This window comes from Pipistrellus hanaki, assembly GCF_964339955.1.
Source record: "Pipistrellus hanaki genome assembly, chromosome: 10".
Classification (NCBI taxonomy): domain Eukaryota; kingdom Metazoa; phylum Chordata; class Mammalia; order Chiroptera; family Vespertilionidae; genus Pipistrellus; species Pipistrellus hanaki.
The window spans coordinates 55,366,839-55,391,034 of record NC_140512.1 but is presented as its reverse complement, the minus strand read 5'-3'; the positions used below and the strand labels follow the sequence as shown (position 1 = coordinate 55,391,034).

Here is a 24,196-nt window from a genome sequence, read left to right as displayed (position 1 = left end):
TATCTCACTTTTTCTGTAGGGCTAGGGGCTTCCATGAGCGAACCCAAATAGAGACAGAGATGATCTTCCTGAGAACGCTGTAGGGCAAAGGGCATCTCATCGCCATGTATGTTTAGGATGAAAAGGAGTATAGATCGAATTAAGGCAGACCTCCTGCTCTAACCAGAATCCTGCTTGCTTTTCTCTGTTCCTCATCTGCGCCCTAACACACCTTAACGAAAGGGAAGATGTCCAGCGCTGTGACATTCTTCTGAAGTGCACACGCGGTTATGCCCCGTGGAACTCTGTGTGGGTTTGGAAGGAGACTTTGTTATCCTTTCTCATGTAATCCCCTCTTGACCTGTGCGGCTGAGGAGAACAGACTGCTTTATAGTTCTGAACTCCTCCCAGCCTCACCTTTCTGATGGACCCTCTGAGTCTCTCTCTAGTCAAATGTTGAGCCATGCAGTGGAGTTGAATCACGCCCACTACTGTTGATTCCTGGAAGCTGCCTCTTGAGTAGCTTTGGGTTGTGTGAATCAGCTGTGTTGCTTTTATGTTGTTGGCTACGTTTGTGATAAGAGAAAATTCTGGTCTAATCCTAAAAGCCAGTGGTTCCCCAAAGCAGGCCATCCCCAGTTTGTGACTGCTCACATGTGCTGAACTCAGAGTTGGAATTATTACCTTCTCGAAGCGTCTTTTTTTTATATCAAACGAGACCATTGAGTTGTGCCTCGTCCCAGCAATTTTAAGTGCAGATGGATTATTTCATTTTTCCTTTGGGTATCCAAAGAATGACTCAAGTAATTCTCATGCTCTTCCACCTGCTAACATATTTACCCATCATGCTGCAGCATTTACTCTGAGACTGGAACTGCAGAAGCTCTCTTTTCATTATTCTTTCAGGTTGTGTCCTGTTACCAACATTTGTCACTTCTGTGATGACAAGCTTAAGGAATCCTCCAGTAGGCCAAGGGTGCTGCCAGGGAGAGTTTATTAACAGGAAGCACCAGGACAAGGTGCTGTTAGGAAACAGATACCACTGGGGAGCAGTACATCTCAGCTTCCCAAGTAGGACTTAAGTAAAAATCCTGCTAGCAGATGACTCTGCGAGGAGCAATTTGGATATTGTTCAGACTTTTCAGCATCTTCTCAGACGGACCTAGAGGGGGCGGAGGACCGTTACTAGTATGTGTGGAACTTGGTGGAGTACAATACCCAGTGAGGGATGGCTGGGCATGTGCAGATATGAAAGCAGTATCCTGTAGGACATGGTTTTCAAGGAAAGATAATAGCCCATGCATAGCAGAAGTTTAAATTCCAGGTCGCTGGGACAGAGCTGACAGAGACCTTGCACCCTGAAGACTTCCGCTTTTTTTCTGGACCCTACCCCATCCCAACTCTAAAGGACTACTCAGGCACTGGCATTGCTCCATTTCATTTATGTTTTCCCTTTTTCAGCTGCAGTAAAGGAGACTTTTATCTCTTAGGATGGAGTTTCCTGGTTGGTTCAATTTAAAGATTTTCACAGGTGCCTTTCTTTTCATTGAGATGCAGATGGAATTACCTTTGGCTGGGAAAGGCCTCTGGACGAGCTCCTTCCTTTATTATTTTTTTAACACAGTTATTTCTTCCTTCTCCCTCTCTCACACGCCTTAATATAAGAAGTCATACAGTGTTTAAATTGCCATTGGCTTCCCCTCACTCTCCAGGACACATGTGTGCTCACACAGGCCTGAGGGCTCTTTGAGTGACATTCACCTTCTACCCAGCCGTGCTATCCACTGTTCGTCATCCTCAGGGAACCAGATCTTGTTCTTTTCTCTTCCTCCCTATTTCAGCAAAAATTATGAAAAATAAGAATTATACTGGCACTTGGCCACTCAGAAGTACTCTTCTGTCTGAGATCTTATGACAGATCCATGCAGCTATCTTTCATTCCTGGAAGCTAGGTGAGGTGGGGTGGGGGTGGGGCAATACTGATAACTGAAGTTCTTGGTTAATCAACGAAATTAATGGCAGTCATCTGCTTCAACTATTGTCTCATTAGCCTGTTACCAGAGCTGCTAAGAAAGTATCAGCATTTTTTCTCCAGCGGCTGACACTTTTTCTAAACTTGCCACAAGAAAAAAGGGGGCATAGCATTTGTTTGCGGGTTGTTTAATTAGTTAGGGTCATGTCTGTACTCATTTTAAAAATATTTTGTTTGTTTTTTTGTTGTTAATCCTCACTGGAGGCTATTTTTCCATTGATTTTTTTAAAAATATATTTTATTGAGTTTTTACAGAGAGGAAGAGAGAGGAATAGAAAGCTAGAAACATCAATGAGAGAGAAACATCAATCAGCTGCCTCTTGCACACCCCCTACTGGGGATGTGCCCGCAACAAGGCACATGCCCTTGACCGGAATCGAACCCGGGACCTTTCAGTCCGCAGGCCAATGCTCTATCCACTGAGCCAAACCGGTTTCGGCCCATTGATTTTTGAATAGAATGGAGGGGGGGCGGGGGGGGGGGGGAGAGAGAGAGATGTGAGAGAGAGACATCAATTGGTTGCCTCCTACACCTGCCCTAACTGGGGCAAGGATTGAGCCTGCAACCAAGGTACCATCAGAATCGAACCTGGGACCCTTCAGTCCACAGGCTGACGCTCTATCCACTGAGCCATTGTCATGATAAATCTTACAGGGGCAAGTAAATGGCATCAAAACCCAATATCTAATGGTGTGCTGTTCAATATGGTAGCTACTTATGTGTGGTTAAATAGCCACCTGTAGCCAGCTGGTGGGCACTGTAAAGGAGACAGAACATCTTCCTTGCAGAAAGTTCTATTGGATAGCACTGAACTAAAGGCTGTAGCACAAACACTGCCGCCTCCTGGCAAGTTGTGCCCCTTCTGCACAGGAGAGGACAGCAGACACACTTCATGAGCTTTGCTTCCCCATCACCTCAGGTCATGGACAGCACGGCTTTGCTTTAAAAACAAAACAACACACCCTAACCGGTTTGGCTCAGTGGATGGAGCTTAGGCCTGCAGACTCAAGGGTCCCAGGTTTGATTTCAGTCAAGAGCGTGTACCTTAGTTGTGGGCACATCCCCAGTGGAGAGTGTGCGGGAGGCAGCTGATCAATGTTTCTAACTCTAGCCCTCTCCTTTCCTTTCTGTAAAAAAATAATAAAATATGTTTTTTAAAACAAACAAAAAAAGCCTACCCACAGGCCGCAATAATCCGCACCAGTAAATGGCTAGGCAGCAGGGTTGCAAGAAGCACCGCCCTGTCTGTGCACACAGAGTCCCCGGCAGAAACACCCGTGGCAGGAGCAGTGGCGATACCGAGACCCACTTCCCCGGCCACTTGCACATTTCAACTTAGATGCCTCACAAGGTGACCAGGATTTCTCTTCCTGGTTACAGGCATCTTCAGGCACTCACTCTAATGGATTTATAGTGACACCACCCCCCCACCAAAAAAAAAATAAAAACATCCAGAGCCTGGTGGGTCACAAGGCTGAAGGAAGCCGTTGCTGTCAGGTGAATTCCAGACTTCACAATGAAGCACGCTGCTTCTAAGGAATGGTGATAGGAGATGGGTGATGGGGCTGTCAATTCTATAATATCCGAAAAGGGTTACAGATCTGTGCCCCCTGGGCATTACCCAGCCCTTTCTCAGCATTGAAGCTTGCCTTCATCCTAATCTCCTGAATCCGAAATGCCTACCGGACTAGCTCTTGGAGGGAAGCAGCAGTTTTTCTGTCTCCCGAGTCTCCCCGTCCAGAGAGATACGTTGACGTCACTAATTTTAGGGACAGCAGAGAAGTCCTACTCTCGTTAGTGCCTGGGTCATCAGGAGCATGCAATAACTGTTATACCATTATTAGTGAGATTAGGCAAGGGAATCAAGGATGGCAAGGGAACCAATCTTAAGAGGATTTGCTTTTAGCACTTCTGGAACACATTCTTAGGCTCTGGTCCAGTAAGCCTCCACTGGAGGGAGCAGGAAGTGAATCTCAGGCTGAGAACCCCTCTTCACAAAGCCTGTTGCTAGTGGAAGCATTGTCCCTCAGGCATGCTGGGGAGACAAAACAGATTCAATTCTCCCAGTTACCAGGCCTTTCCTGTCTCCTGCAAAGATGCTGACCTGCGCATACCTTCTGAAGGAGCAGGCCTCTTGAAAGTGTCATGGGTTTAGATTCATCTTTCTGCTCACCCAGTCCGCAAGTCCAGAGGGGATGTGTCGCCTCCCTCTATCATTATGAACGGAGTGGCCTCGGGCATTTGTGATATGTACACCAGGAATTGCTCACCTAGTTTCTGCTGTTTGAAGACTTAAAGACTGGAAAAGAAGAGGGCCTTTTACAATGAAATGTTTGGTCTCTGTTCTTAGGACTCATCTGAGCCATGGCCGTGGCCCTCAGATGTAGCTTTTAGATGCTATCCATGCTAAAAGCTGAGTGCTTCCAGCGTTGGCTCCTTGAAGCCCAGTGGGAATTGGCAGGTTATCAAGCCACCATGGCCTGCCTTGATCTGCTCCTTGGTCTGATTGTGCCAGGTATTCTCAGCTTGAGGAAACTGATGTGCCAGGGACATTCTGGGCAGAGATTCCCGAGAACATGCCTGCCATCTGGCAGATGGACACCACTGACCAAGGTCTCCTCCGTCCCCAGTGTCCTGAAGGTCAAGTTACATGTTTCGTTATCTCATTCTCCTTCCCTTTAGGTCCCCAGATCTTTCTGAGTCTTTGTATTCGAAAGACAGATTCTGGTCTTAGATGATTCCAGCTCCTTGTAACCAAGACAGAATCTTGGTGCCTCATTGCAGGTAATATTCTGTGAAGGGATTTGTGTGTGTGTGTAGCATACCAGATTCAGAGCCATAACTGAACAAGTTTCATTGCAGTCATTTCTATTTGATACGTGGATTGAAAAGTGGGTTTCAATTGAGCATATAAAAATGGGATCAGTCACTGTTCACACAAGAACAAGAATTTCTTAACGTGAAAAATTCTTCAGATGAAGTTTTTTAGGTTCTTGGGTAAAGGGGACTTTCCTCTTTTTATTTATGCTTCCACTGGGATTTTGAAGGAATGTGGGTGTACTGTTATTAACTCGAATAGCTTGCACATTGCAGCCAGTATGGTTTGGGGCCCTCTGGCTCTCAGGTTACCTGTGTAAATACAGGGATTCACTTCCCAGATCTGCCATTTGCTTAATAAAGAGCAAGTGTGCAGAGCCCAGCAGCAGCAGCCTGGCAGAGCAGTAATCTGAACAGGATAAACATGCTTCCTTTTTGTGTGATGCTCTCTCCCCATCCTCCTGCCAAGAGCAGGATATCAAATGAAGGGGAGGTTGTGGTTGGAGTCAGTAAAGTGAATGTCTAAGTGGCACCTGCTTCATTCAACAGATCTGCTTTCCCAGGGCCTCCCACTGCACATCTGCTCCTGACAAAGCCTCTTTTCTCCTCCGGCCGGTCAGACCGAGAGCAAAGGCCCGGCCAGGAGACATATAGATTTGGCTTTGTCAGCACAATTGCCTGCACCTTTATAATTACACCAAATCATTATTAGAAAGGCCCCAATTTAGAGATTTACAGAGCCTAAATAGGGTTTTCGAAGTTAAATTGATAAAAAAAAAAAAAAAAAAAAATCTTTTCGGTTGTAAAGCTAGCAATTGGACCTGAGAATCATTGAAGGGGTCTATATATGGAAACTGAGACTCTGCTCTGAGCGAGACTACAAAGACCCTGCTATCAGATTGGCTCCTAGAGAGGCGTCCAACAATTCTCCTGACTGCCCAGCCCAGCCTCTCCTTACTGCTTGAAGCTTTATAGTGCACAGCTCCACTGTATTGTTCTCAAATGCCGATAAAGTTTCTCACCCTGGGGGTGGGGGTGGGGTGGGGTAGGGTGGAGTGTTAAAATAAGTGGGGATGGGGAGAGGGTAGAGCAGCAAAGGAAAAAAGCCTGTGGTGTAAATAAGGGGAATGCCAGGAAAATATATTTTAGGTGAATATAGAGCAGCCAATTTCAGATTGAGTTTCCATGTAAACAAAAGCAGCTCTTTCCCATGTTCTGCAGTTTATGTATGACTGAAGCACATGTATGATGTGGACTTGGTTCACCGGAAAACTGGTACATCTATACAGTGAAATACTGGAAAGCTTTTAGAGCTGGTCTCTGGCTATTTAAGTGTAAATTAATCAAAATCAAGTAAAATCAAAGGTTCAGTTCCTCAGTCACACTGGCCACATTGCAGGTGCTCTGTAGCCACCACATGGGTCAGCACATGGAGAACATATCTGCCCCAGTGAGTTCTAATGGGCATCATGGCTTCCGAGATTAAATGTCTCACTGCTGAAGTAGTGAGCCTTGGAGAGTCTATGTCAGCCTTGTTGGAGGAGGATAAGTTAAATTCGCTTGAATGTTTTTGGAGCAGCTCCTTCCAGCCATGTCACTTAGACTATGAACTTTATCTTTTTATGTTTAAAGTATTTTCCTTCAAGAATCTCATGTCCTTTCCCACCCACATCATGCTCTTAGGAATGCCTGCTTTCTGCTGCCCTGTTCCCTGCCTTCCCTTGCTTAAGCTTTCACAGCCCTGCTGGTGAACTTGAGAGTTCTGTCCTTCCTTCCTTCCTTCCTTCCTTCCTTCCTTCCTTCCTTGCTTCCTTCCTTCCTTCCTTCCTTTCTTATTTTTAAAAGTATTACATATGTCCCCTCTTTTCCCGGTTGACCTCTCCCAGCCCGCCCCTGCCCCACATCCCAGGCCTTCACCCCCTGTTGTCTGTGTCCATGGGTTATGCATAAATGCATGCAAGTTCCTTGGTTGATCTCTTCCCACCTGCCAACCGTCCCCTGCCTTCCTTCTGAAGTTTGACAGTGACTGGCTTATTGCGCTTAGCATAATGTTCTCCAGATCCATCCATATTGTTGCAAATGGTAAGAGTTCTTTATTTTTTACACCTGCATAGTATTCCATTGTATAGATGTATCACTGTCTTTAATCCACTTATCTGCTGATGGACACTCATGCTGTTTCTAAACCTTGGCTATTGTAAATTGCTCTACTATGAACATAAGGGTGCATATACCCTTTCTGATTGGTGTTTCTGACTTCTTGGGATATATTCCTAGAAGTGGGATCACTGGGTCAAATGGGAGTTCCATTTTTAGTTTTTTGAGGAAACTCCATATTGATCTCCACAGTGGCTGCACCAGTCTGCATTCCCACCAGCAGTGCACAAGGGTTCCTTTTCTCCACATCCTCGCCATCACATCTCGTTTGTTGATGGTAGCCCATTCTGACAGGTGTGAGGTGGTACCTCATTGTGGGGTGTTTGTTTTTTAATATATTTTTATTTATTTCAGAGAGAAGGGAGAGGGAAGAGGTCTCATTCAACAGTGTTTCTGACTACTAACAAGAGGGCATGTGAGCACTCAGGGCCAGGAGTGTGTGTGTGATTGTTCACTCTGTGTACAGCATGGAGTGGGAACAGCCCTCCTGGGGTGGACGCTGAGCTGGGGGCACAGCTCCGCTCTCAGCAGCTCTGGGGACCAGCACCTTCAGTCTGGCTTCGCCATTTGTCTGCCCCTGGCAGCTGCCACATGGCTGCCCTGATGCTGAGGAAGGACCTAGACAAAATAACACCACCTCAAGGTTAGGTAGTGTCTTCATCTCAAGAACTTCAGTCATGTCAACAAAATGTTACTTCTCATAGCAGCCCCCAGAGACAGACATGGCCTGTTGGTTTTATAAATAGAAATATATTCAACTCTTCTATGTGACATACAGATTATCTGTCATGCAGATTACTGGTGACACATTTTAAGTCCTTGGACAATATCTCTGAGCAAGTCAGAGAAAGCCTGGACCATCTCCTCCACCTCCACAGCAGCGGAGTACTTAAGGAATACAGATTAGTATTCATAGTAGCTGAAAGAAGATTTAATTAGGAAAGTGAGTCTGCTACAAGAAAATACATCACAAATTCCAGGGTAGAGGGCAGCACAGGAGAGATGAACCACCCTCCCTTCGGCTCAAGAAGAGCTGACCGAGGCCTACTGTTCAAGACGTGCGTTTCCACACGCGCCGTGTGCCCGCACACGTGCTGGAGGAATTGTGGACCTTCCCGGGTGGGTGTCACTCTTGCCCATTGCTCTTTCCAAGTTCTGTGTTGTTGTCGGGTGTCTGTAGAGCAGGTTGTACCATCGCCAGCGGGTGCTGACGGAGACTGCCGCAGGGGAGTATCTTTGAGGGAGAAGGAAGCAGCTGGAGGGCGGGGTAAGGAGAGGCCCTCCGGGGGCCACATCCTGCAGGTCACCCAATGGCCTCAGTACCCACTAATGATTGCGTATAATTCCATTGTATTGATGAGAGTGGTAAAGTGGTGCTTCTCTGGTGTTATTCCTTCCTTCTGCTTTTTTTAGCTAGAATTCTTTCAATAAAGAACTTTTCCCAAGCGTGGAACAACTCTGCCTTCATGGTCCCTAACCTGCGTGAGCCGTTATCTAGCTGGCCAGTCAACACAGAAGGGCCTCTGTGTGCAGGGGGCAGCCCAGGGAGTTGGAGGAGGGGTTAATGACATGGACCCGAGGAATGGGTTCAGGTCTCTGTTATGTCAGTCTGCCCAGTCGACTCTCCATCCTGATTGTGAGACCCTCTTTCCTCGTCATACTTAGTCCTTTCTGTTCTCATCTGAATTCCTGTGGCATCCCTCTGACTGTCTGTCTGCCACAGGCTTGTCACCTTTGTTTAGATCCATTCGCCATTTGCAGGCACGGTGACAGTTCTTTGGACGAGTTTCAGTTACATCAGATGTGTAAGTTCTGGGACCTAATATGCAGCATGGACACTGTGGTTAAAAATACCCTAATGTGTTCTTGAAACTTGCTAAAATTATTCTCACCACACGAAAAAAAGGAGAAATAGAAATGCTAACTATGTGAGGTGATGGATATGCTAATTAACTTGAGTGTACCGATCATTTCACAGTATATACATGTATCGAAACAGGTTTTACACTATTCCTATTTGTCAGTTATGCTTTAATAAAGCTGGGGAGCTGAAACCGGTTTGGCTCAGTGGATAGAGCGTTGGCCTGTGGACTGAAAGGTCCCAGGTTCAATTCCGGTCAAGGACATGTATATTGGTTGTGGGCACATCCCCAGTAGGGGGTGTGCAGGAGGCAGCTGGTCGATGTTTCTCTCTCATCGACATTTCTAGCTCTCTATCCCTCTCCCTTCCTCTCTATGAAAATCAATAAAAATACATTGAAAAATAAAGCTGGGGAAAGCGCTCTGGGAAATAAATTTAAAAAAAACCTCCCCATTAACAATTTGCTTATGCTAAATATAGTCCAGATAGGAAAGCAAGATAAATACTTAAACAGAATGCAGTTTTTTGAGATCCATTTCTTTCTCTGTGACTACCAAACCCTGGTACTGTCCATTTATTTCCACCTTCCAGTCAGCCGTCTGCAGGGTCTCACTGCCTAAGCAAACTGAATTCTGCCCTAAGTACTCTTAGAAACTGCTGTTTGTTTTCTAAACGGTACTCTACAGGTTGTGCTGTGAAGGGGTGAAAATTTTCTGGAAGTTTCTTTGCCTCAGTCTAACCCTGTTCAGAAGAGGCAAGGGCTAGATGGTGGGATGGGGGGTATTTCTTGTACTAGTCTCTCTCCTTTTGTGCTGATTTGAAATTCTCTACAGTAAAAAATTTGAAAATAATAACAGAAAATGAATCTCTGCTCCTAACTCTGGATAATTCCCGGTATTCATTTCTATACCTGACTCGTAAACTCGGATGGCTTGGTGACTTTCTCCTGAGGCTTCCATCATTTTGGCTCCACTTTCTGTTTAAAAATATCAAAAGCTCACAAATCGCCCATACCCTGTGCACTGTGCATAGACTCTGGAGCCCTTGAGTGCTGTGCTCACCCTCCTTCCCGATAGTTTCCCCCAGAAAGTGACAGCACCGCCTGCCTTCTCTGTACAGCCGGTCAGATGTCCCCAAGCACAGGCCTGCTCACCAGCCTCAGGTGAACGTTCTCTCTCCTGCCACCTCAGGTGTAGCCCTCTGCTCGGGGCCTCAGCAGACCCCGGAGGCCTCTGGGTCTGCCCCGCATGAGGGGTTCAGTCCGCAGGATAATGAGCACGCCGTGGCTCTGAACCCGAAGCTGCCAGCCTCGATCCCATTAGTGTTCCTGGGCACGTGAGCATTTCAAGAGGAAATCATGAATTTATATCTCCAAAATGTGTTTTGTAATAAAAGTTAATTCATTTTTAACATTTGGCTTACGGTGTAGGGGCAAGAGGAGTTGGCTTGTGGCCTGCAAAGTCAGGCAAAGGAGACGGTGACACTGTCCTGCCAAGACAGAGTCACTGCTACAGAATTTATTCCAGAAAGGGGTTTTTCCAGGTGAGGCTTCATACTGCCCAGCAAACGCGGAGAAAGCCTTGGAGGCTGAGAAGGCACCTGCGAGGCTGCTCTTGGCTTCATGAGAATACGCAGTACTTGCCAGGTGTAATACATATTTTAATCCACAAATCCCTTCAATGCACCCAGAAGCCACAGACTTAGGAAACACGGAAAAGGAAGATTAAATGTCCCAGAAGCAGCTGATATAACAGAAACAGAACCACTGGGAGGGCAGTGCCTTCTGTTTCCCCTGGCCTTGCCATCCCGAGAGTTACCTGGATCTCCTTTTCATTCGCTATGGACATTCTTTTCATGACCTTTTCCTTGCCCTGTGTCTGTCCTCTCTTTATCTGGTCTTTGTTTGTCACTCTCAGTCTCTTCACTGCCTCCCGGACTCCCTTCTTTACCTTCTGTGCTCCCATTTCCACACCAGCACGCACCCTGCCTGTGTTTTCATGTACCAGTGGTTGCCCTTAGATGTCAGTCACTGATGGGAAGTTTTTTCAGGCCTGCAAATAAACTTTTTTAAAGGACTTCCCTCCTGCCTGCCACCCCTAGAGACACCTGTTGATACCCTTGATGGCTCTTTAAAAATTCCAGAAGTTACTTAGGTAACACATGGTTTCATTTCTTATTTATTTATCCCCATTCTTCCCAGTCACACAGTCTTCTGCACCCCATTTAAGCCACTGTGTACCTGAGACATATACTTAGCTTCCATGTCCATAGACCACAGGAGGCATTGCACTATAAATTTTAAAGCCTTTGGATTTTAAGAATTACTTCTCTTTTACCAGCTGTTGTGTTTAGTTGACACTTTATTTGTTTAGCCCTCTAATTTTTCTCTTACGATCATCAATATTTTTCTCCTAACTAAAGATCTTTCCATGACCAACTTGGAAGGCCTTGGGCCGGAAGATTCGGTTACAGCAAACAACAATTCCCAGAGGCTCCCGGATTGTGAGGGCCAGTGAAAGGCCCATTCTTCCTGGGCGTCTGTCCTGCTCCGTCTTGTCGGGGGCGGGGGAGGGGGCCCTCTGTGGTTCCGGGGACCCTGACCAGGCCTGCAGCTCTGTGCTCTGCTGGGCTGGAGCCCGGCATTGGTTTCTGGAGGCTTTAGAAGTGTATCAGAGTGATGGCATCGTCATACTGGCCCTGATCATGTTTTTCATATTCTTCACATTGATGAGTGGTTTAGTCCGGATTACATAGTCACCGGGCACTGGCTCGGCAGCTACCTCCTGTGTCCCGGTGCCGTTTCAGTGCCAGTTCTGAGCATCACTGCGTTTCCGAGAGGACGCTGCCCGCCAGTCCATCTGCCCTGATTTCATGCCTTTTATCTCTAATCTTTCCATCTCTGAAGGCCTCGGGGAGTGATGTGCTTCCTGGCAGGAGCACACTGCTGCTGAAAGGAGATCTGTGTGTCTCTGCTTTCCTTTCTGCTTCCTGAGAACTTCAGTCTCACATCTGTGCCCCCAGCCAGACTTCCTCAAGCCTCTTACTCCAAGTCAGTCCTCTTTGAAAAGCAGCTGACACTTACCTACTGTGTGCCAGGCTGTCCCGCACTCTAGGCCGGCACATCCAGTTCTCAGCCAGCCTGTGACATAAGTAATCACTGTTTTACACAAACCTGTCCGTGGCCAGGCCAGGATTCACACAGAGGTCCTTCTGGCTGGGGAGCCTTCGATGGAAATAAAGAGCCTATTTAACCCACAAAATGCACCTGCACAGCCACCCTGCGTTTGGCTGCAATACCTGAAGAAATCCTACTTCATTCAGGAGCAGAGGGAAAAGCTTCAGGCTCTTCAGTCTGTGGAGGCCAAAGCTAATAAGAACGTAATCAAGTTTCTGAAAATCATGATGAACATGACCAGTTGTCATACTCAATTATTAAGCATCTGTTATCTTCAAGTTGCTCAGTATTCAAAGATAGTGTCTTTCCAACCATCTTAAGTAAGCAGACTTCTACAGGAAAAACACAATCACTACCTGAGAACAGGTTAACACAGAGCTGATGCCAAATGAATGGTGGAGGCATTGACATCACAGGGAGAGGGAACCCAGTGGGCTGGGCTGGCTGAGGTGACCCCATGAAAGATGCAGGACTTGTCAGAGCAGGACTGACATTGGCAGGGACCTGTCTGAGGGTACACTGAGGTGACAGATGATATGGTTGTAATGAAGGGATATGCAGGGCATTTGTGGGAAAGGTGGTGTAATCCCTCAACTGTTAGCTATTTGGACTCTATTTTTCCCTTAGTAGACAGCCACCAAAAGTGTGTGGGTGTGTATGTGTGTGTGCCATTATACAGCGGGTAAATGATAAAACTCATTACCTCAGGAGAGGGCAGGAATAGAGGTCAGTTCACGAGTGTGCAAGGCCGTGACCCTAAGTTACTCATCGGCGCCCGTGGTGTACCACAGTCTCCCCAGGGTGCCACCAGCAGAGACAGGCCACTACACAACCCGTGGCCTCCTGTTTTGCAGATTACAGAGCAAAGCCACTTAATATGAGTAAATGGTCTGAATTTTCGTACATGACCCCGTATCCATGACCTTGTGTGGGAGTTTGAGGATTGCTGTGTGGAGAATAGACTGCAGTGGAGCAAGAGCTGAAGCAGAATGACAAAGGAAGCTGAGCGGAGTCCAGGCAAGAGGGGATAGGAGTTGGCCTAGGGTGGCAACTGTTGAAGTGGTTGGATTCTTGTCTGTATTTGAAGGAAGTGGACAGGATTTGCTGATGCATTGCATTTAGTGAAGTCAAAGATGACTTGCCTTCAAAGTTTTTGGCCAGGGCCAAAGATGTAATTGCCACTTGCTGAGGTCGGAGAAGAGTGAGGGGAGTATGTTTGACCACTGGGCTCAAGAATGATGCCCAATTGCTGAAATCAGTTGGGCCCAGTGGATAGAGCGTCAGTCTGCAGACTGTGGGGTCCCAGGTTCGAGTCTGGTCAAGGGCATGTACATTGGTTGTGGGCACATCCCCGGTGGGGGGTGTGCAGGAGGTTTCTCTCTCATCGATGTTTCTGGCTCTCTGTCCCTCTCACTTCCTCTCTGTAAAAAATCAATAAGATGTATTAAAAAATAAAAAAGGAATGATGCCAACTGGTAGAAAACTAGAGCAGGTCTCATCGTCTTTTACAGGGAAATGCAATCCCCAAGCCAGCAGTTCCTCCAGGGATTTTGTTCTGACTGCTGTTTGACAAGGAAATCCTTGTGCTGGGTGGGACTTGAAGCTCCCGAGTCACACCTTTGGCCTCTTTTCCCGTTTGGCCGGCTGTGTGAGCCTCACCTGGAAGCTGGAGGGGAGGCAGCAGGGAGCCCCCGGCCCCGGTGCTCCGTGCCTAGGCATTCTGTCGCATGGGGAGACTCCCAAGAGAAACAACCACTCGGTCTCTCTTGGTCTATGTGTTTTTGCTTTAAACCCTTTATCTGTTTACTTTGCATTTAAAGAAAAACAAAGGGGATTGGATTTACTAAACTGAATGAACTCAGGTTTCTTATAGCTTTGAAGATTCGGGTACAGAGATTGGGGGACTTCTAAGACACGCCTTTATGCAGGTCCATGGGTCTGCCGGGGGAGCTTGCCTATCATCTGTGAGAGGGCAGAACGCCTGCCCTGCCTGCTCTGCAGGGTCTTAGCAGAAACCAGATGATGTGCAGGGGGTGTTGGGAAGCTTTGAAAAGTCCTCTACGAATGTTGAGTGTTGTTCCTCAGATTGTACAGGTTCTCTCTGAAAAAACAAAAGGAAGGACTTCAAGCCCTTAAAGTAGAATGTGAAGGGTTTCCTGTTGCTTGATTAATTGAAATGACCCAGAATGCAAGCTTGGATTAACACCCGCCTTCTAGATTAGGGCTAATCAGGGCCAGACTGAGCAGATGCCGGGACAATCCCAGCCTGATGACTGACTGTACCTCAGCATTTAATCATCTCTTCCAAGGGCAGCGGCCGATTTAGTACCTGCTGGGTTTCCAAGCTGCCAGTCCCCTCCCCCTCCCTCGCCATGGACATAAAGGCTGCCAGGTCAGAGACTCTGAGACGATTTAATCTAATCCTTGTCACATTGGCTGGGGGCGGGGGGATGAAAGAGAGAGACTGGTTCTGAAATCACACAGTGGGGTGGTAATGCGTTTATTTAAGGTAGCGATGGACTGAAACTGCCTGTGGAAGATGATGGAATTGGAATTTCAAGGCATGTGAGGTTATGAAATTACCTTATATATGGAATTTCTCCTTCTGAAAAGCTTGTCAGATATGTAGTTGCCTTTACCGGTTATTCCCTCTTGAGATAGCTCTGTATGCAAGTCATTTCATCACCCAGTTGTAGAGGCCAAATTTATTTCTTCCCTGGTTATGGGGTAAAGTACAAAAGATGGAATCTTTAAAGGTGGTTCTGTTTGAGTGGGCCCTGAGTAGTTTTTATATCGCTGTTTTCTGGGGTGGGAGCTCCCATTCTAAAACAGCCTGGTCACCCGGAGACTCATCCAGTTCAGTCGCTCAGTCCCGAGGACAGACACCTGTGACATCTCAGAAGGCAGGTTTCATTCGTGAGTGTTGAAAACAGTTACTGAGCTCCTGTGGATCGCTAGAGACTCACAGATGGAGACGCCATCCCTCCCTCAGGAGTTTAGAGGCTCCTCAGAGACAAGACATGCAAACAGCGATAATGAATAGGACCGTTGCCTCCATGGAGTCCAGCGCAGAGTGCCCTGGGAGCCCAGGAGAAGAGGCGCCCAGGTGGAGACCTGACAAGCAGAGGGGGCAGTAACCACTCCTGTGTGGAGGTGTGTGGAAATCCATAATCAAGTAGTTCGCCTGGCTGGGTGTAAAGAGGCTGGTGGATCACCAGGTGGATTGGACCACAGGGGCTGACATGAGGGTTTAAATACCTGCATTGGGATTTGGACTTTATATCCCACTAGAGGCCTGGTGCACGAAATTCATGCAAGGGGGGCAGGTATCCCTCAGCCCAGCCTGTACCTTCTCCAATCTGGGACCCCTTGAGGGATGTCTGACTGCCTGTTTAGGCCCAATCCCACTGGACATCCCTCTCACAATCCAGGACTGCTAGCTCCCAACTACTCGCCTGTGTACCTGATTGCCCCTAACCACTTCTGCCTGCCAGCCTTATCACCCCCTAATCACTCCCCTGCCAGCCTGGTAATCCCTAACTGCCCTCCCCTGCTGGCCTGGTCCCTCACAACTGCCCTCCCCTGCAGGCCATCTTGTGGTGGCTATCTTGTGTCCACATGGGGGCAGCCATCTTGTGTGATGGAGTGACAGTTAATTTGCATATTACTCTTTTATTATATAGGATGAGCTACTAAAGAATTGTGAAAGAGAACAACAAAATCATGTTGTGTTCAAAAGATCATCTGAGTATAGCAGTACCTGTATTTCTGCGTTTGAACATTTCTCTGTTTTATTCAGGGCAAATCTTTCATGATTTTCAACCTGTGTTAACATGTTAGACATGGATCCACATCAGAGGAAACCCAAATATGTCATAAACCAGGGGGAAAGGGGGGGGAAAAACAGGGTGAAAGAGATTTAACTAATAATTCTTCACGTTCTCTCCACCGCAGCCCAGAGCCAGGCCGCTCACAGTAGTCACTGTGCATGTAAAGTGTGTGACTTAGTCCCCAGGCTTAAAGCTTCCTTAGCTGAATCGAGCCTGGAAGCAAGAGCAGTACTAGGAAATGAAAGTGGTCTTTGCTTCTGGTTTGGCTGCTGTTTGCCAGCGTGGGTCCTTCAGAGGAGCGCACACTGACCTCCCTGCTGCGTGTTCGGGGTTATTTCATTAACTTTGCCTGTTGGACCAGACAGAAGATGGAGGTGGTGATCGTGACACTCCGGGGTGGATGTGTGGTCATGCCATTCCCCTCCATTCTCTCAAATTTGCATAGCCCTGGCCCTGGCCCCTCATCCTGCCCCTGAGCTCACTACAAGTTGTGGATTCTCTGTTTCCTAGATCCCGTGGCCACTCCTAGTGTTCTGTGCATCCTTCAGAGCATCCCAAGAAGGTGTGTGGGTGGCCATTTTTAGAGCCCTGCATGTCTGAGGATGTCTTTATCCTGTCCCACACTTAACTGACATAGATACAATTTTTCATGAACTGGATACAGAATCCTGGACTGAGAACATTTCCTCTCCGACATTCGAATGCATTCTTGACCCGCTTTTGAGAAGTCCCACAATATTATGTTCCCAGAGCTTTGTAGATGACTTTTTCCTTCTGCCATCTTTGGGAATCTTGGCATCTGTTGTGCTGAGCATCTAGTGGGCCTGGTCAGGCTGGGTCTCACGTGTTTCAGTTACAGATGTTACTTACATCTGTCTGATAATTTCTTACCTTCTGCTTTTTCTAGTCTCTCTGGAACTCTGTTATCAGAGATTGACCCTCGTAAGTCTTATATTTTCTCTCCTACTTTCCATCTTTTAATCTTTTCTACTCTGGAAGATTTTCTTGACTTTATCTTCATATAATTTTTTAGAATGCATATCATTTTATTTAAAAATTTTCCCATAGTTGTCTTAATAAAAGCATCTCATTTTTATGATACGAACTTTTTCTCTCTTTGAAGATATTAGATTTGGGGGGCACTTGTTTTCTTCTCCCCACATTGTCTCTGCTCTCCTGTGTTCCTTAAGAGTGAGGCGCTGAGAGGCTGATTGTGAGGATGTATAGGGCAGAGCTAGGTGGCCAGGAGGCCTTGGGGTAAGTATTAGAGCAGCAGGCCAGGTTTCTCATTGTCTCTTCTCCACCGCCCACCTCCCACCTCCCACCTCCCACCTGTCCACCTCCAAACATCACCACTTCTTGGGCCTCTCCAGGTCATTTCCTCAACACAGATGAATTCAGATGTCCTGTCAACAACAGGGTTGGGGTTGGTGTGGCTACTGGTCCCATCGGTTGAATGCAAACTTCCAGCCATTCCCTGTTTTTGCCTCTCCCCCTATTGCTGCAGGAGCTGGGCCCCGTGGACCCTGGAGTTGCAGTTTTCACTTATCTGATGAGGCAGAATCACTTGATATTCGCTTTAAGTCTTCCAACCATATGTTGATCTCCCTCATTTCTATCCTTTTGCCCCCTTCACTATAATTTTAGTTTTAGGAGGAAGAGGAGTTTGATGCATGCATTTATTCTGCTTTATTTAGTGGAAATATTTTTTTAATGTTATATAAAATCACCAGCTTTCCCTTCTTAGGAAGGACTGCCCTTTTCTGAGATTACATGCTTTATCCTTCCTTTGTGTTAAACCTTCCTTTCTACTCTTTCTACTGTGAAGTAATGGAATGTGAGGATGTAGTTAGGAGTCTTTTTTTTTTTTTTAATTGACCCCAAAATGTATTTTAAAATATTATAGGTCTGTGAAATCTAAAATCAGAAAACTTATGACCTAGACTTTATTTTCCTCTTTTTAAAAAAAAATAAGCTGACTCTAAGTGGAGTGACAGTGACAAGAGCCAGGATAAGATGGAGGGAAATGTTCTGTCGAGCTGAGAGAATTTGAACATAGGCAGAAAGGGTTGGCGAAGCTAGTGTAGCCGAATATCAGACGACAAATAGAGGCCTTTCCTGGAGGACCGTTAAGGCAGCAGAGGGATGGGCTTGTGGGAAGGGGTTTATTCTCTTGCCATAGGCAAGTGACTGTCCTTAAGGCTCCAGGCAGGGACACGGATGGGCTGTGCTTCCTGCAGTCAGAGGCAGGGGTGTCAGCTCTTGGCAAGTTGGGGACGCCATGCTCTGAGGCATGTTTCCACAATCCTCCTAACTTCTTCCCTGAAAGGGGGTGAAGAGGGGGTGTCATTGTGTGGAAGTGGGTATGTGATTCCCTGAGGAACTGAGCTGTTGCCCTGTCCAGCCAGCATCTGACGCTGAGCCCGATCTCCACCAACAGTCTCCCTTTCTCTCCCCAGGACTGGTCCAGATCCCTGTGAGCATGTACCAGACTGTGGTGACCAGCCTTGCCCAAGGCAACGGGCCGGTGCAGGTGGCCATGGCCCCCGTGACCACCAGGATAGCGGACAGCACAGTCACCATGGACGGCCAGGCTGTGGAAGTGGTGACGTTGGAACAGTGACATCGGCCATACCATGGCGTCGTTTTCTAGTCTACTTCAGAAATTTTTACACATTGCAGAGGTGCAATCAAATGGAATGAAGTCTCTCGACTTTGGAAGAAAAGTATTGTTAACCCTTTTTTAAAAAAGGAAGAAAGGCAGCGGATTTGGAATTGCATTTTTTAAAGCACCACTTGATTTTCTGGGATTGGTGGAGTAAGATACTGCACTGTCAGTTTCACTGTCCCTAAAAAGCCAAATTGTGGCAGGACTTCTTTCTGCAAAAACATGTATGTATACTTATGTGTGTGTATGTGCGAATGTGAATATATGTATATGTGTACATATGGATATACACATTTACATATATATAAAGTCTATATGTGTACATATATATATATGCATATATCTATATATATATGAAACCCGCATGGAATTATCTGTATGAAATTAAGGTGCGCTGTGGAAAAAAATTAATTCACCCAGTTTAGTGGGTGTAGGGTACGTGGCCAGACACAGTCACTGATTTTTGTTCATGCCAGGGTCATGCGTTGAGCTACTGACAAACTCAGGTGGAGGTGACCATAGCCTTCACCAAAGCTGCCTCCCAGTGGCCACCGAACTCTCCCTGCGGGACCCACCTGAGGAAGGAAGGGCCAGAGCTGGTGGGTCCAGGGGCCCCGTGGCCTGGCAGCTGAGACGCTCCTCGGGCTGGCCCAGGTGCTGACCTTGCCACAGGCGGGGGAATGTCCTTAAAGGCTCCCTCCGCCTCCCATCACCTCTGCGGGAAGCCTGTTGATCTCATGACTGTTAAATACTGCTTCGGTTGTAAGGTCAGCCCTAACGTGGTCATGTATATGAACTGAAGGTAACAGAAGTATTAAGGGTTTGAGGAGTGCGTGCGCATTGTGTGTGTGTGGGCGTGTGGAGGGGGGAGAGAATGGGAGGGTGAGTGGGAGGGGTTGGAAGGGGAAAGGAAGGAGGGAGAGAAAAACCCAAAGACCGGGGTTCACCAGTGGAAGCAATTTTCTGCTTCCTCTCACTCTGTAGCTTTGCAGAGGAGGTGGGAGCGGACAGGCACCTGCCCAGGAAGGCTGCCCATCACACCGGCGGGGGCGTGAGAGGAGAAAAGGAAGGACCGGTGTTTCCTGAGCTCTGGGTCGGGCCCCCTCAGAGGGGACCTCGCGTCCCGGGGGCCCAGGCCCCGCACAGCTGCCCCTCACGGTGCCCTGGGCCTGGGCTTCTCTGTAACTCTTCAGTCTGGGATTTCTCAGCTGCAAGCCCTGAGTCTCCAGCGGCTAAATTCACCTGACTTTTCGACAGGCCAAATCTCCGCTCCTTACGTACAGGGACAACTCTTCCCCTCCTCCCGGGCCCCCCGCGTGTGATAGTGTATTTAATGTGTTTTTTTAACGCAACATTAAAAATTATTCCTGTCTTGCTCAGCCTTTGAGAAAAGTTTCAGATTCTTGTATTTGCTTGTTTTATATAAAATTATCCAATGTTCTTTGTATGTTTTTTTTCTGTACGTAATGGGGAGTGGGGGGGAGGGAAATTTACATATAAACAGTCTAGTTCTATAATTTGTTATTTTTATAATTATTATTTTTTACCGCCATTGTGAAGCTGTCCAGGGACTTTAAAGTCCATGATCCTTTGTGATGAAACAACCTCCTACTAGTTTGAGAAATTGCCAAGAAGAAGAAGAAAAGCAAAACCCAAGTAGCAGAGCATGGATTCTGTGTTGTTTTCCATTCTGTCTATTACTGCCTCATTCAATAAATAGTCAAAAACGTGGCAACAGGAAGTGGGACTGGTCATCTCTGTAGGAGCACATAGTCTCCGGAGCTCTTGAGTAGCTTGTTCTGCTTTGTGAAGGGTGCTCAGTGCAAGGAGCGAGCCAGGATCTCCTGCCCACCTACATCACCAGAGCAGCTCTGTTAAACGGTGCTGTAAAATGCTGATCTGGGCAGGAGGATCTAGTTTGAAGAATCCTAAAGATGGTTTAAAAAACTACGCTGGAGTTTTTTTCTAGGGATTTATTGCATTCCACATTAAACATCAGGATGGGTGCGGCCCTGGCTGGGTAGTTCAGTTGGTTAGAGCATCATCCCGATACACCAAGGCTGCAGGTTCGATGCCCGGTCAGGGCACGTACAAGAATCAACTAATGAATGCATAAATAAGTGGATCAAATCTCCCAAAAATGAATAATATAAAACATTTTTGAAGTCAGGATGGGTGACTATGCACATGGGATCTCCCCACATGAGTGCTGAGTGTTGCAGTGGGTTATCCTGGTTCTCTCACAACTCACTGCTTTAACGTGCCTCCTGCCACACCCCCAGTTTCAAGCCCTTCCTGCATCCCTTCCCCCACAGGACGGTTTTGCACTTCCAAGCTTGTGCCCCGCTGCCTCAGCCTGGAATGATGCCTCCTGGCCACCTCCACCGCCTTTCTGTCATTTAATGTTGGATATTTGGTCAGTGTCCAGGTCATTATTATTGGAATATTTGAGTGGGGAAGTCAGGAGGTGTTTTCCTTGATGACAGTGGCTTGATAAAGCCAGTACCACCTCTTTCCCTTGCACAAGTGGCACACACCACCTATTTCACCTTGAGGATGGACCAGAGAACGAGGGTTGATTATAGCCAAATCAACCAAACATCACTGCCATTGGCACCCATGGAACAGCCTGGTTACCCGAAGTACCTTCTTATGGGAACGCCTTTCAAAAGCATGGATTGGAAACTGGTGAGCCTGGTGGACACCTTGGCTTCCATTACTGCTCGTTACCAAAGGAGCTGCTAACTCTGCCGCTCACAGGGACCAGGTAGGTCAAACCAGGGCATGAAGTGGAAGTGGTTCAGGCGTGAGAGGAGAGGGCATGATGGAGACGGGCAGGTGGGGAGCATGTGTCCAAAGAGGACAGCCTCCTGCGTGCGGGAGGAACATGCACCCAGGAGCCCCATCTTCAAAATTTCCCAGAGAAGCCAAGGAGTTCAGACTATGAATGAATCTCCTAATTTCAACAATAAAAAACCCTCTATTCTGCGAGCAAAATAAAACCCAGCTGTAGACCAGGTCTGGCCCGGGAGTCAGTTTTATCACGAATGGTGACATGTGCCTGGACACTGACCCAAGTGAATAAAGCACAGCCATTGCCCTTGAGAAACGAGAGAAGGAGAAGTTGCTGTGAACAGATCCCTGCAGCCCAGTGTGAGGAGACCCCACCTGAACCAAAGTAGCAAAATGAGCTGTTACCTCACGTTAGGGGTCTTCGTTAAAGAGTGTAGCATCGGGGCCCAGGACGAGGATCTGGTTTTGATAGAAATCAAGAGACTGGGCTACGACTTTTAAAAATATATTTTATTGATTTTTTTAGAGGAAGGGAGAGGGATAGAGAGAAACATTGATGAGAGAGAGACATCGACCAGCTGCTTCCTGCTCCTCCCCCCCCCCCCCCAACCGGGGATGTGCCCGCCGCCAATGTACATGCCCTTAACCGGAATCGATGCTCTCTCCACTGAGCCAAACCGGTTTTGGCTGGGCTACGACTTTCAGCTGGAAGTTCCACATCTACAATAGGAGAAGGCCTATTGGTGATGCTGGTTAGCGAACTCCGGGAGGGAGCCGAGGACAGCAGAAAGGCAGGGAAGAGGAGGAGCTCGCCTGTAGCTCAGGCTGCCTGTGTGCCCACCCCTCACTCAGACCCAAGTGACGCTCGTGCCCAGCGTTTCTAATGTGAAAGCGGGCCTGCATCTCGGCAATCACCCTCCTCCCTATCCGTGGCCATTGTCCTCCCCTCCTCACATGCCCCTGAAGCCTCACTGAGGGTGTGGCTGTGGCAGAGTTGTACCAAGACTGATGGGTCCCGTTGGTGTCAGCATTAAAATTCAACAGGGAAGACACTGACAGTTATTTGGAGCAGAGGCTACGTGGGGTGGGGAAGAGGGGCTCACGTGCCTCCTCTGCCCTCAGTCTGGAAGGGCTGTGGGCCGCCCAGGTCATCAGCTCGAGCCAGGCTGTGGCCTCAGCACAGCGGATGCTCAGATGTCAGTCAAGGGCCCCGCCGTGCGTTCCCACTGGCCTCTGCCACTTGCTCCAGGTCGGCAGCTCTCGGGGAAGATCTGCTCTGGAGGCAGTGCCGGGGGAGGTGTGACGGAAGGCCCTGACTCTGAAATTGCTGGAGAAAGGCTTATCCGCTTGCCATTCCACTCCTGGGCTGCTGGGCCTTTGTGTGCATCCTCAATCCACTTTGAACTTGAGTGTCTCCCTCTTGGAAACTGCTGGGCTGTTGGCAAACGTTTGTCAAGACTGCCTTGAGTGTGTTTCTGCTGAGTTGAGCGGGTAGAGGGTAGGGGAAAGGGCAGGGATAGTATCAGCAGAGGGCAAACCCGTGTCCCCTGAGCCTGGGGCTTGCCCAGAACAGCCTAGCAGGCATAGGCCTGCAGCCCCAGCCCTGTCCGGAGGCTTCCCTGGCTTATTTATTTACTACTTGGTGGAAAAGGCTAGAAACTGCCCTCCCCCCAAATGTAACGCACTTGTAAATAAAATTGGTGCAAATTAACCTAACTGGGTGTGAACTCAAATTTGTTTTGAATTTACCTATCTTTTAAGAAACTAATAGTCATGAATAACTAGAGGCCCGGTGCATGAAATCTGTGCACGGATAGGGTCCCTAGGCCTGGCTGGCAATCAGGGCTGATCAGGTTCCCCGCCTCCCCACCTCCCGCCTCCTTCCCTCATTCCCTCAGCGTCCTAGTTCCGCCACCGCCCGTTGCTGTTTGCCCGCCAAATTCTGCGCCACCCCTGGTTGTAGTGCACGTCATAGCAAGCAATCGAACTCCCAGTCAAACTCACAAGGGGACAATTTGCATATTAGCCTTTTATTATATATGATGATTACCAATTACTAAACGGCTGATCTGCAAAATACTTTACACCTTTACTTCTAATCTCCACAGCCCTGTTAGATTCCATGTTTTTAGTGTGGGAACGGGCACTCTCCCAAGGTGACCGCGGAACTCTGAAAGGAGGGCTGGGGTCAAACTCCAGAAGCTCTGCTCTCTGTGCCAACCACGAGGGGCAGGCGGCAGAACACAAGCTGTGCATCTGGAGTCTCGTTTTTAAAATAACCTGCAGGTGAGCGTTGAGCAGCATGTGCAGCGTCTCCCAATGGTGAGTGTGGTGCCGTCCGCGTCCTCACGGAGGACCGGCCCCACCCCGAGCAGCCTCCCTGTGGCTGGGCCTTATCGTCATAGGCACGCGCACACACTCACGGGAACTGCATACAGCAGGCACTCAATACATCTTATTGGATGAGTGACCCTAGTTTTCCAGAAAATTCCGAGCGCGCAAAACATTCACTTCACACATTCTCATTACTAAAAAATTCCTGCAAAGGTCCAATGTTAATATTGTTAAATAATTTGATGTGAAAATGTTGATTTTTTTTAAAAAAAATATATTTTATTAATTTTTTTTTAAATGTGGGTTCAATTTTTTTTAAAATATATTTTATTGATTTTTTACAGAGAGGAAGGGAGAGAGTTAGAAACATCAATGAGAGAGAGTCATCGATCAGCTGCCTCTTGCACACCCCTTACTGGGGATATGCCCGCAACCAATGTACATGCCCTTGACTGGAATTGAACCTGGAACCTTTCAGTCTGCAGGCCGATGCTCTATCCACTGAGCCAAACGGGTTTTGGCTGATTTTATTCTTAAGAAAAATCTGTGA

The 24,196-nt window shown here is 47.6% G+C and overlaps 1 protein-coding gene across 2 annotated transcripts in view; it reads left to right on the top strand.

Moving 5' to 3' along the window:
* NRF1 (nuclear respiratory factor 1) overlaps positions 1-20,260 on the top strand; it is a 111,750-nt gene extending 91,490 nt beyond the window's left edge. For both annotated transcript variants that reach the window (XM_084897651.1, XM_084897650.1), the window contains exon 11: positions 18,311-20,260. In XM_084897651.1, coding sequence (XP_084753777.1) covers positions 18,311-18,474 — 164 coding nt within the window. In that variant the 3' untranslated portion in view covers positions 18,475-20,260. The remainder of the gene's footprint in view (positions 1-18,310) is intronic.
* The last annotated feature ends 3,936 nt before the right edge of the window (positions 20,261-24,196 follow it).